This window comes from Dromiciops gliroides, chromosome 3, assembly GCF_019393635.1.
Source record: "Dromiciops gliroides isolate mDroGli1 chromosome 3, mDroGli1.pri, whole genome shotgun sequence".
NCBI classification, from domain to species: domain Eukaryota; kingdom Metazoa; phylum Chordata; class Mammalia; order Microbiotheria; family Microbiotheriidae; genus Dromiciops; species Dromiciops gliroides.
The window spans coordinates 536,782,992-536,795,883 of record NC_057863.1 but is presented as its reverse complement, the minus strand read 5'-3'; the positions used below and the strand labels follow the sequence as shown (position 1 = coordinate 536,795,883).

The 12,892-nt window shown below is 39.0% G+C and overlaps 1 protein-coding gene across 1 annotated transcript in view; it reads right to left on the bottom strand.

Annotated features, from left to right (window-relative positions):
* The window catches only part of HTR3B (5-hydroxytryptamine receptor 3B), a 33,464-nt gene extending 27,246 nt beyond the window's left edge, over positions 1-6,218 (bottom strand). Inside the window, exon 1 of the mRNA XM_043993687.1 lies at positions 6,179-6,218. Within this exon, the coding sequence (XP_043849622.1) occupies positions 6,179-6,218 (40 nt within the window). The remainder of the gene's footprint in view (positions 1-6,178) is intronic.
* Positions 6,219-12,892: the final 6,674 nt, after the last annotated feature.

Here is a 12,892-nt window from a genome sequence, read left to right as displayed (position 1 = left end):
CTGGGTTCTAATCTTTGCATTGCTACTTCCTAGCAAGTAATGTTAGGCAAGGCATTTCACTGGGCCTTGTGTGTGTGTAGATTATTTGTAAAGTCTTTACCAGCTATAAATCCTGTGATTCTGTGATACTATTACCAGATTCAAGGAGGCAACAGTTGCTAACAAGCTCGGGACAAGCCTCTCCTCTACTCTGAGTTTCCCTGAACTAATAAAAGTGGAAATAGTCCAGACCTCTGTTGGTATTTCCTAAATTGGTCCTTATACTGTGACCATAAAGCTGAATGTGTTGACAGGAGGGAAAGCCAGGTGAGACTACAGTGTGACTGAGCAGTGTGGCTCTAGGGAGTCTGGTTAGACTCCCTAGGTGGGTGGTTTTTCCTTTACATTTGTATTTATATTGTTTTGTGTTTTGTATACCTATGCAAAGTGGTGCGTGGGGTCAGACAAAACTGATTGAGTCTAAAGTATAGAATGTACTAACTGGCTGGATGATAATGATTCTCTCACTTTGCCCTTCTGAGCTCTTTCTTACTCACAGGGGTTTCTGTGACAGTCGCCATAGAATCCTGGCAAACAGTGACTGTGAGAACCTAAAACATTAGGGAAAATAATTCAACAAACATTTATTAAGTGCCACCTATATGCAAAGTACTATGCTAGATTCTGGTAGAGATAAAAAATATATTTAAGACATAGTCTCTGTGTTCATGGAATTTACAGTCTAATAGGGAGGATAAGATACATGCACATAACAACTATAACAGAGAAGGATACTAAGGTTCATTAGAGAGTGTTGTGTGAGGTAGAAAAGTTGTTATCCACTGGAAGGTATCAGGAAAGGCTTCATGAAGTAGGTAGTACTTGAGCTGGTCTTTAGAGGATGAGTAGGTGGAGCAGTGGATAAAGCACCAGCCCTGGATTCAGGAGGACTTGAGTTCAAATCTGTCCTCAGACACTTGACACTAGCTGTGTGACCCTAGGCAAGTCACTTAACCTTCATTGCCTCACAAAAAAAAAAAAAAGGATGAGTAGGGCAGCTAGGTGCTTCAGTGGATAGAGTGCTATCATTTCTTTCAATACTCAACTCAAGCACCACCTTCTACATGAAGACTTTCTTGATCCCTCAAGTGCTAGCACCTTATACCCTCCCCAATTACCTAGAATATGCTTCTACATGTGCTTTTCCCAGTTATTAGTATTTTTGTTTAAAAAAATGCTAGCATTCATATAGAACTTTAAGGCTTACCGAATTTAAAGCTTTAAATATGCCACCTCATTTAATTTAATACTTACAACAATCCTGTGACCTAGATGCTATTAATCAATAGACATTTATTAGAAACCAGCTACATACCAGGTGCAGAACTAGTCATTGGAGATCCATGACAAAAAAATGAAGCAGTCCCTGACTTTGAGGAGTTTACATTTGATCAGGGGAGATATAACACGTACATATAGAAGTCTATACATAAAATGGATCCGAAATAACTACATGGGACTTTGGGAGAAGAGAGGGGACACTAGCAATTGGGGGAAATCAGGAGAGGCTTCATGCCAAAGGTGTCTCTACCTAAGTTTTAAAAGAAATAAGGGATTTAAAGAGGTAGAGGTGAAGAGGGGGTGATTTTAGGCATTTTGCAAATCTGTGCAAAGACCTGGAAATGGGGGAAAAGAACAAGAGGACTATTTGCAGGACAATAGAGTATGGGAAAGGGGAAAAGGTATAAGGCTGGAATGATATATGGGACTACATTGCGAAAGGCTTTAAAACCAAGCAGAGGGGCAGCTAGGTGGCACAGTGCATAAAGTACTGGCCCTAGATTTAGGAAGACCTAAGTTCAAATCCAGCCTCAGACACTTGACACTTACTAGCTGTATGACCCTGGGCAAGTCACTTAACCACCATTGTCCCACCAAAAAAACCCCAAAACAAACAAACAAAGAAAAAAACAAAAAACAAGCAAAGGAGTTTCTATTTGATCCTAGCAGTAATAATGAGCCATTGGAGTTTACCGAGTAGCAGAATGACTTGCTTAGATCTGCACTCTCAGAATATCACTCTAGCATCTGTGTAGAAGATGGACCAGAATGGTGAGAGACTTAAGACAATCATTCCAATTAGGAGAGAATTGCAATAGTTAGGAGATGATAAAGGTCTGACTATAACGGTAGTTGTATGAGTAGAGAGAAGGTGATGGATTTGAGTGATGGTAGGGAGTTAGAAATAACCACAATTTGGTAATTGGTCAGATGCATGGAGTGTGAGAGAGGGATAGGTTTGGGGATAATTTGGAGTGACTCCATAGAACAAAAGCTCCTTGGGGGCAGGAACTGTTCTGCTTTTGTCTTTGTGTTCCCAGAGCCCAGCATAATGTCTGGTACATAGTAGGCAATTAATAAATAAATGTTGTGGATTGATTGTAGAAATCAATGAACATATGAGTAAGGTTGAATTACTGTGATTTTTGTTTCATACTTTTCTACTCAAAAAATCTTATCTCTTCTTCTGGCTCATTAAATACAAATGCACTTGTCAGAAAATGTAATCTTTGTTTTGAGAAAATTCTCTCTGGTTCCAGGGGGAAAAAAATGTTTCTTATGCGCCAGGAATCTTGATTCATGGAAGGGCTGGAAGGGCAATGACTAGGGGATGGGGGATGGGAAGTAAGAGAAATGAACATCAACAATTGTAAGTGACAAATTTGTGAATGCTTTCTCTGAATTGCAGAAAGATATTTTGTTCACAAGCTTTGCTAGCCCTTGGGGAACTTGAAGCTTCTCTAAGTCATTGGACTGAAGCAAATTGCACACCTCCTGCCAAAGTGCGTGAGTGAAATCTAATCTGGAGTGTCCTGGGCATGCATTCGCCTGGGCTCTCAGTGGTTTTGATGGTTATTTTGATGAGCTGCTGAAGGTATGAGGGATCCAGCAGGAAACTGTAAATGAGATATCTTCTCCCTGTGCGACAATCCTGTTTATACCCATTTCTTTATGAATGATGTAGTGTCACTTGCCGCCACAGGCAGCAATTTCTATGATTTATCAATGTCACTGTGACCAAAATGCTAACACAATTGTGCTGGAGGTACAGATTCAGGCTCATTGTGGGCAGTAGAATATTCACCTTCATTATCATCAGAGCTAGGAATCTAATGAGCATTTTACTTTCTAACCATGCTCCCAAGAAGATGCTAAACAGCAGCATCAGCTATTCAGCTATGAAGGGGTGGGAAGGGATGAGGATGATGGGGTTGGGGGAGAGGAGGGAAGGGAGAGACTGAATTTGAGTATCATTTTTTAGGATTATTTTGAACGATGATTGTCAAAATGTGCAGTGTATCCACCCAAGGAAAATATTCATGAATAAGACTGATAGGATTTTTAGATGACAATCTGCCAAGGGTGAGGAATCAGGATTTCCAATGAAGCTGCTTTGATGTCCTTCCTGCTAGCTTGGCAATGGGTAACTCACCTTTTTTTGGGGGGGGGGGTTTGCAGGGCAATGAGGGTTAAGTGACTTGCCCAGGGTCACACAGCTAGTAAGTGTCAAGTGTCCGAGCCATATTTGAACTCAGATCCTCCTGAATCCAGGGCTTCTGCTTTATCTACTTCGCCACCTAGCTGCCCCAAAATCTGGCTTTCTTTTTTTTTTGTTGTTTGTTTGTTTTGGTAACTCACCTTTTGCTTCACTAGGGAGATCCAAATTCAAGTTTCAGATAGGGAAACACTGAAGGATATTTGTGTTAGTGTGAGGGAAATAGTTAAAGACTGAAAGGAAACATGGTCACAGGGAATGAATGAACCAGTCCATTGCCCACCCCTACCCCCAACACCATGATTTTTCTTAGGACACATTCCAGATATTCTGGGTCTGATTTGAGTAGAACATGTGTTTCCTAAAAGCTGTCAAAAATATCTGTATGAATTTTCAGAGATAAGAATAGAAACACAAAAGTACTTTTAGGAAGAGGAAAATAAAAGAGAGAAAGAAAGAGAGAGGGGAGAGAGAGAGAGAGAGAGAGAGAGAGAGAGAGAGAGAGAGAGAGAGAACAGAAAGACATTGAAACATCAACAAAGAAGAAATAAAAAATTATGGAAGAAAGGGAATGAACAATTAGATTGCTTTCGTGTTCCAGGAGAGAAAGCTATTTTTTAAAAAGGAGAAATAATAATTAATTACATTTCTACTATGAATGCAAATTTGCCTGAGGAGAAAGATCAATTACAAGAAAGAGATTAAGAATTTAAGTGACCATTAATTAACAGTAAATTATGCCCCCATGAAAGCTAATGTGACATTCACACAAGTACTAAATGACTCAAAGATCAGAGATATTTCAACAGACACTAATAGATGCCATCAAGTCTAGGAAGAATTCCTGGCCCCATTGTCTCCTTGAATATTAATTTTTAAACTTGGAATACTTTACTTGTCTTCAGGGAAGAATATCCTGGAAGTAAAATCTGTAAAGGAAAGAGTTTTGAATTATTTTTAGTATAGTAGGGCACCAAAAATAAAAGAGAAAGAAAATGAAATGATCTTAGTTTTCTTTGTTTTGATGAATGAGCACAGCTCCATGATAAGGCATAGCTAGCTCCTTTGCAATGCTTTCCCCTTGCCTCAAATTATAGTGTCCCTTACACCCATTTGATTGTGTTACTTCAATGAAGAGGCCTTTCTTCATTTGAGTGTGGCTTCTTCAGTACTGTGATGAACCTAGGCCTGAAAATTGGAAGGAAATAGATCCCAAGGATGTAATTGAAGCTTGGGCAGGCTAAAGAAGAGATTTGTCAGCATAGAAAATATTATTGGAGAGAAAATTTGGGAGTTAAAGAACCACCCCTATATTTTCACAAGATAGCAAATATTCACTGGTAATTTGTTCAATCCTTTTGTGTTTACAGATCAGAGTTCTATTATTGCAACAAAAGTTCTGTGCCTGATTTATGCTGGAACCACTGTGAAACACTTTCCATACCACGCTTTGTGACTAAAATGACCCATGATACAAGCCACAAAAAATCAGGAAAGAAGGAAAAATTGGGATTTTGTTTGTTTGTTATTAGTTTTCCTAATTTTAGTATCTTCTTGCAGGATACAAAGCTTCTGTATTCTATCAGCTTCTGTAAGTCTGTGGTTTGGGGTTCATAGTAGTCTGCTGTGAATCCTCTTTTGGGCACTTAAATTTAAAATCTGCCTCTACTTCCTTTGTTTTTTTATGCTTTACAATTTCTACCAATTTAAATTCAACTTTCCTGGATTCCTTACACTATCTTTGGGGAGTAGTAGGTCTCTATTCTTTCTTCCATCCACCTAGAGGTTACCACTTTAGTTTCTGACAACCCATGCTATTCCCACCAGAATTTATGGATTTTAAAATGCCTTTTAAGTGTTCTATCAGGGCCTCTAGGATTCCTATGCCCCAAATGGGAAAACAACAAAATGAACATAGATACTTCTAGGTGACAGCATGAGGAGTCAAGAGAATCCCCTAAATCCCACTAAAATGTTTCAACTCAGTAGAATTAACATTGCTAATGCTAAAATAGAAACAACAGCATGTAGGAAATGTACTATATTGTGATGGGTAATTTTTTTCAGCTGGAAAAATCTTAGGGGCAGATTTTCTAGATTGACAGTGACCTGCTTTAGGATAACGCCCATGCCCAGAACTGTGATCTACAGAGTTTGAGATAAAACCTGAAGGAACAAAAGGATATTCTAGTCTCTGAGAACATGGTATACCCCTGGAAGACATTTACAGGACTTCTAGAGGCAAGATGATTAGGAAGGGTAAGGATGTTTGGTTTGGTTTTTGTTTTTTACCCAAATGTGGAAATGAATTTTAAAATAGAATATACCCAAAAGCTATCTCTGAGAATAACTGCAAATAGGACTTGATTTTTGGAAAAGCAGTCACTAATTAAATCATTAAAACAATACACTTTAGATTCTTTTCCTCATCTATAATGGGTATAAAAGCATATATCTATGGGTATCTAATTAAAACTGCAAAGTCCTAAATGAATGATTGGTCTCTATCTATCTTCTCAGTGCTGGCATTTTACAGATGGCTAATGAAACTAGCAATCAGGAGAGCATGTCCAGCATAGTGTATAAAAAGACAACTCGTGGTTTCTAAAGAGTTGACATGCATTAACCATTAAAGCCACTTACCTGAGACTGCCACCAAGCCAAGTGACAAGAGGACTGCCATCATCCCCTGCCTGAGCATTCAGCAGATGGTCCTCAAGAAGCAAATGGAAACACTGAAGGATGCTGCTTCTCTGTGCTCGGCTCTAGTCTGCTTTTTGCCATACAGTGCCTGCTTTTTTTCCAGGTTATTTTATAATCACTGAATGTGACCAAAGGCCAACACAACTGTCATTCAAATATTTTGGAACTAAGGCCGATGCCACCTCCCCACCTTCCCTCCATTGGGATCTGATCACAGGCAAGATTTGAATTTCTCTGACACAGGACAGCTAAGTGAATAATGGAATCTAAGGGGAGCCCCTAAGGAAAGGAAATTCTATTCTAATATGATTTCCTGCAGTGCTTTTACCTTAGGCTATGCTCTTGCTGACATACAAAAGGCTAATCCCATTAATAATTAAGATCCAAATAGCTACTCCAAATCAGACTTAGGCAGTAATATCTTCAGCATTTGACAATAGTTACTGGGCTCTTGAATTACTCAGGCTAATGGAAATCTGTTATTGTTTAATGAAGAACAAATGCTAACAATGCACTGGGAAAAGATGCTGTCTGCTTTTTGTCTTTCCTGCATCCTTTTCATTAAAAGCCATTGACTTTTGACAAATAGGAGTACTTCTTAAATTTTCACTTGCCACATTTCAGAAGATAAGATAATAAGAAGCTACCTGGGGACGCAGCTAGGTGGCACAGTGGATAAAGCACTGGTACTGGATTCAGGAGGACCTGAGTTCAAATTTGACCTCAGACACTTGACACTTACTAGCTGTGTGACCCTGGGCAAGTCACTTAACCCTCATTGCCCCACAAAAAAGTGCAAAAAAAAAATACAGCTCTCCATAGAAAGAGAAATTTCAAAATAATAAAAAAAATAAATAAAAAGAAGCTACCTGAATGAGAACCAAGAAGAGGCTGAAATGAGTTTTCACTTTTGCTTATGTTCATGAATAGACACAGGTGTTCATAATGATTTTCATCAAATTTGGATTGTTGCAGAAGACCAGAACTTAAGGTTGACATTCAAAAATAAGGAAAACTAAGGGTAATCAATGGACTTACTCTCTGTCCTTGTTTTGATAATCTAGTTCTATGAATACCTACCTAACTATCATACTACCTAAATTTAGAAATTTTGCTAATTCTAGGTTCATGAATCTCAGCCCACGTTAGCCCCATTCTTCCTATGTCATTCATCAAAACAAAGCCACTATTCCTTGGGTAACTTTATACCATCACGAACCAGGAGATTGAGGTTTCTGGCACAAAGATCCCTGAGCCCATAGTCCTATAGTTCTTTCCCTAATATTTTTTCTACAATATGCTTTCCCCTATCATGCCCACTTAAGCATAACATGCTCAGTCATTTTGATTGCAATAAGAGGGAATTTTTACTACGGTGAGAGAAAATCTTGGAAGAACAGACTCTAAGCAGAACAGGTACATGGAAACCAGGTTTTTATAGGCATTTCCAGTTGTCTTTCCTTATATTTAAAATCAGAGTACTCAGTCATATCTCATCTGATCAATTAAACAATAAAGTCTACTTGGATTCCAAATCTACCACACTCATAGGGTCATAGATCAAGTAAGGCTCAGCAAAGGTAGGTGACTTGCCCAAGGTCAAATCAGGTAGTTAGTAGCAAAGCTAGCATTCAAACCAAATGCTTGGACTCTTAATCCAGAGCTCTTTCCACTGCATCACATTCTTACACAAATCAGGAGAGACTATTCTCCTAAACTCTAGCTACTTAATTTCCTTTCGCCAACCACACCCTTCCCTAGGTAGTTAAATTCCCTTGAGCTAGGGGGCAGCTAGGTGGCAAAGTGGATAAAACACCTGCCCTGGACCTGAGTTCAAATCTGTCCTCAAATACTTGACCCTAGCTGTGTGACCATGGGCAAGTCACTTAACCCTCATTGCCCCACAAAAAAGTGCAAAAAAAAAATACAGCTCTCCATAGAAAGAGAAATTTCAAAATAATAAAAAAAATAAATAAAAAGAAGCTACCTGAATGAGAACCAAGAAGAGGCTGAAATGAGTTTTCACTTTTGCTTATGTTCATGAATAGACACAGGTGTTCATAATGATTTTCATCAAATTTGGATTGTTGCAGAAGACCAGAACTTAAGGTTGACATTCAAAAATAAGGAAAACTAAGGGTAATCAATGGACTTACTCTCTGTCCTTGTTTTGATAATCTAGTTCTATGAATACCTACCTAACTATCATACTACCTAAATTTAGAAATTTTGCTAATTCTAGGTTCATGAATCTCAGCCCACGTTAGCCCCATTCTTCCTATGTCATTCATCAAAACAAAGCCACTATTCCTTGGGTAACTTTATACCATCACGAACCAGGAGATTGAGGTTTCTGGCACAAAGATCCCTGAGCCCATAGTCCTATAGTTCTTTCCCTAATATTTTTTCTACAATATGCTTTCCCCTATCATGCCCACTTAAGCATAACATGCTCAGTCATTTTGATTGCAATAAGAGGGAATTTTTACTACGGTGAGAGAAAATCTTGGAAGAACAGACTCTAAGCAGAACAGGTACATGGAAACCAGGTTTTTATAGGCATTTCCAGTTGTCTTTCCTTATATTTAAAATCAGAGTACTCAGTCATATCTCATCTGATCAATTAAACAATAAAGTCTACTTGGATTCCAAATCTACCACACTCATAGGGTCATAGATCAAGTAAGGCTCAGCAAAGGTAGGTGACTTGCCCAAGGTCAAATCAGGTAGTTAGTAGCAAAGCTAGCATTCAAACCAAATGCTTGGACTCTTAATCCAGAGCTCTTTCCACTGCATCACATTCTTACACAAATCAGGAGAGACTATTCTCCTAAACTCTAGCTACTTAATTTCCTTTCGCCAACCACACCCTTCCCTAGGTAGTTAAATTCCCTTGAGCTAGGGGGCAGCTAGGTGGCAAAGTGGATAAAACACCTGCCCTGGACCTGAGTTCAAATCTGTCCTCAAATACTTGACCCTAGCTGTGTGACCATGGGCAAGTCACTTAACCCTCATTGCCCCACAAAAAAAGCAAAAACAAACAAATTCCATTGAGCTGCTATTCCTTTTAAAGCTTTCTCAAATTGACTATTTTAAATGGCTTTCAGTGAAAAGCAATGAAATTCGAATCTGATCTTACCTGACTACTCCATATAATGCTATGAACTGTCTCATCATTTTTCCCCAGCACGGTTTCAAAATTGTTACTTTCTAGGGGTGGCTAGGTGGCACAGTGGATAAAGCACTGGCCCTGGATTCAGGAGTACCTGAGTTCAAATCCGGCCTCAGACACTTGACACTTACTAGCTGTGTGACCCTGGGCAAGTCACTTAACCCCCATTGCCCTGCAAAACAAAACAAAACAAAACAAAATTGTTATTTTCTCTTAACCCCAGGCTTCTTTAAAACTTTTCTCTTACATCATCATTTGGGGTCTCTGTTTTCCCAGGCTGGCTCTCCAAATAGTCTGGCGAGGGAATCACCAACATAGACATTCATATTTACTGATGTATTGTCTCTTCTCATCTAAATAGTTACAACATAGCTACAATCTAATAATACTTTATAATATACTAGCCTCCACTGAAATCTTACTCCAATACCTTGCCATTCATCAGTTAATTAACAAGCATTTATTACATCTACTTTATTCCAGGAATTGTGTTAAGTGCTAGGGATTCAAAGATGAGGCAAAACACAAAAGCATTCCCTGCCCTTAAGAAGCTTATACACTAATAGGGGAGCTAGAATGTAAATAAGAAGGCATGTACAAGATACATGCAGCCCAGGCATGATCCTGACCCCCAAACCTCTGTAAGCCCTCTCCCTGGACTGGAATTAGTTTGCTCACCCTACTTATATCCACTTCAAATATGTCAGAGTGGTATCCCAGAGCCGTAAAATGTGGCCACAACTCAAAACTAAGGGTGCCCTCCTGTGAGGAAGTTACATGGTTACCTCTTGCCATTGTAGTTCCTGAGAGCCCACCTGTGTGGCTCTCATTTAAACAAAATCGGTTATAATAACACCATTGATTTTTAGGTGTGAAATGTTAACTAAATGAAAAGGCAGAAACAATAATAATCATATCATTTACATGACAAAAGTAAAAAGTGGAAATAATAAAAATATGACAGTTCGCCCATAAATCTGGGTCACATTCTTCCACTAATAGGAGAGTGGGCACACAATTACTAAAACCTAACAGGGAAACACATTCATTTGGGGTACTCACAACTCAGAATTGCAGACTTTGATGTCCTTGGTCTCTGTAGAAAATAGTCTGCACCATGCATCACCCGCTGGGCAATACTGTCTCTCTGTTCCCTTTCTAGTCTTAACAGCTCTTTTTATGGGAAAAGTCATTTCTCTGCTATTCTCAGGCTGCTGGAGTAGAGTCAAGCTCTTAGCTCACAGCCACCTTTAGGAGGTTCTGAGAAAGTGTTATCAACATAATATATTAACATAACTCAAAACAGCTACAAAGCCTGACTTCCCCTTTCTTCTTCCTTTCTTAAGTTATAGAAAGCAGTAAGTGTCAACACTGACACTCCTAAGAGGTTTCTCTTTTTTTCTGGCCATAGATGGTTCTAGAGGTCAATAAACCCTGAGAGCTTTCTGCCTGGCAACAAGAATATCCCCTCCAATCAGATTCTTGCATCTGCAGAGTCTATCTCTGGGTAGCAGATACCGCCAGGGGCAGCTATGTAGAACAGTGAATACTGTGCTGGGCCTGTAGTCAGGAAGACCTGAGTTCAAATCCAGTCTCAAGAACTTACTAGCTGTATGACCCTGGGTAAGCCACTTGACCCCTTTTTGCCTCAGTTTCCTCATCTGTAAAGTAAGGACAATAATAGCACCTACTTCCCAGGGCTATTGTGAGAATCAAATAAGATAAAAATTGTAAACTGATTAGTACAGTGCCTGGCACATAATAATCACTATATAAATCTTAGTTATTACTATTATTATTAACTGACTTGAATCAGTCTTTCTCTAGAGACATTCAGTTATTAGCAAAGCAATGGCTCTCTATCAAACAACAGGGCACTCAGGAAAACAGCTGCAGGGTCTATCAGCTCAAAATGAGTCAGTTTCTGTATTTAATATCTTCTAGGCCCTTTTCAACTTCTTTTCTTGCTTCTATCTTGATCTGGTCATCACCTATATCATTCCTTGGCTTCAAATGCTACAAATCAGTACCTCATAATCAGTGACCCATCTGTAACATGATATGAAACTCAAAAAAATCCACCTCTGGTCTAATTTCATCAGTCCTTACATAATCTTCTCATAATCCCCAGGTTGAGTTAGTTTCTCAGCTAGATCCTTCAAAACTCTGAAAACAGCTATATGTGAATAACCTGATTACCATCTGCATCACAACCATCTTAACTCAGTCATTGCTCTGCTTTCAAACAAATACATTTATCTGAGGGAGCAGTTTTCTCTTAGGTCCTCAGACTAGTCTGTGTCTCTCCTTTAACATTTTATGAGGGCTTGTCTTTCTTCTCAAGCAGATTTTATTAGTGTCTCTTAGACAAATGTTATTTTTCTGCTCCCTTTCAGCAACCAAATTGTCCACATACAAAGTGGTAGTGCCTTATAAAAATATATACATACAGAGTAGAAGAAAGGTAACTTGATGATATGAAGTAACCCTGCATTCTTGAAGGTTATGTCAGCAAAGTACAAATTCTGGAGGTTCCTAGGGAGTTGCAAACCTAGGTCGACCCATTTTTTGTGACATGGACCACAATGATAGTCTGATGAATCCTATGGACCCTTTTTTCAGAATAATATTTTCAATTGTAAAAAATACAATACATGGAATTATAAAGAAAACCAACTATATTAAAAGCAAGCATATTAAAACTATACATAAACGATGTGATTTTCCAGTCCAGATTCACAAATCTCTTGGAATCTGTCAATGAACCCAAGGTTAGGGGCAGCTAGGTGGTGAAGTGGATAAAGCACCAGCCCTGGATTCAGGAAGACCTGAGTTCAAATTCTACCTCAAACACTTGACACTTACTAGCTGTATGACCTTGGGCAAGTCAGTTAATGTTCACTGCCCCGCTTAAAAAAAAAAAAAAAGAACCCAAAGTTAAGAACCCTTGTTGCAAAGACTATGAGGTGCTTGAGCACCAGAATGGCCAATTTTGGAGAGGCTCATTACCAGATTGACTTCCTCAGAAACTGGGGGGGGGGACTACTAAATAGCAGAGTTTGCCACCTGTGTCATTACCTCTTAGAAAAGCAAACATTGACATAGTTATACTAACCCAGTGCCCTTCAAAGCAGGTTCTGGATAGATATCTGTTTGTCAAAAAAAATTTTAATTGGCCACATGGTCTTTCCTAGCTATGTTTTCCATTAAATGTCACTCCTGTGTTTTGAAAACATAAAATAATTTATCTTCATAGCATTCCCAATTGGTGAATAAATGAGAAAGGCACAGAGAGTTGACACAGTTTGGTTTGGGTCACATAGGATAAATCAAGGAGAAGAGGAAGAACCTCTAAGTCCTTGGTTCTTCTCCTCTGTCCCAATCATACAATCTTTCACAATGAAAAGAGCACTGGTTCAGGAGTCAGAGGACCTGGGTTCCAATCCTCCCTCTGCTGCTCACTACCTCCATGACCTTGAGTA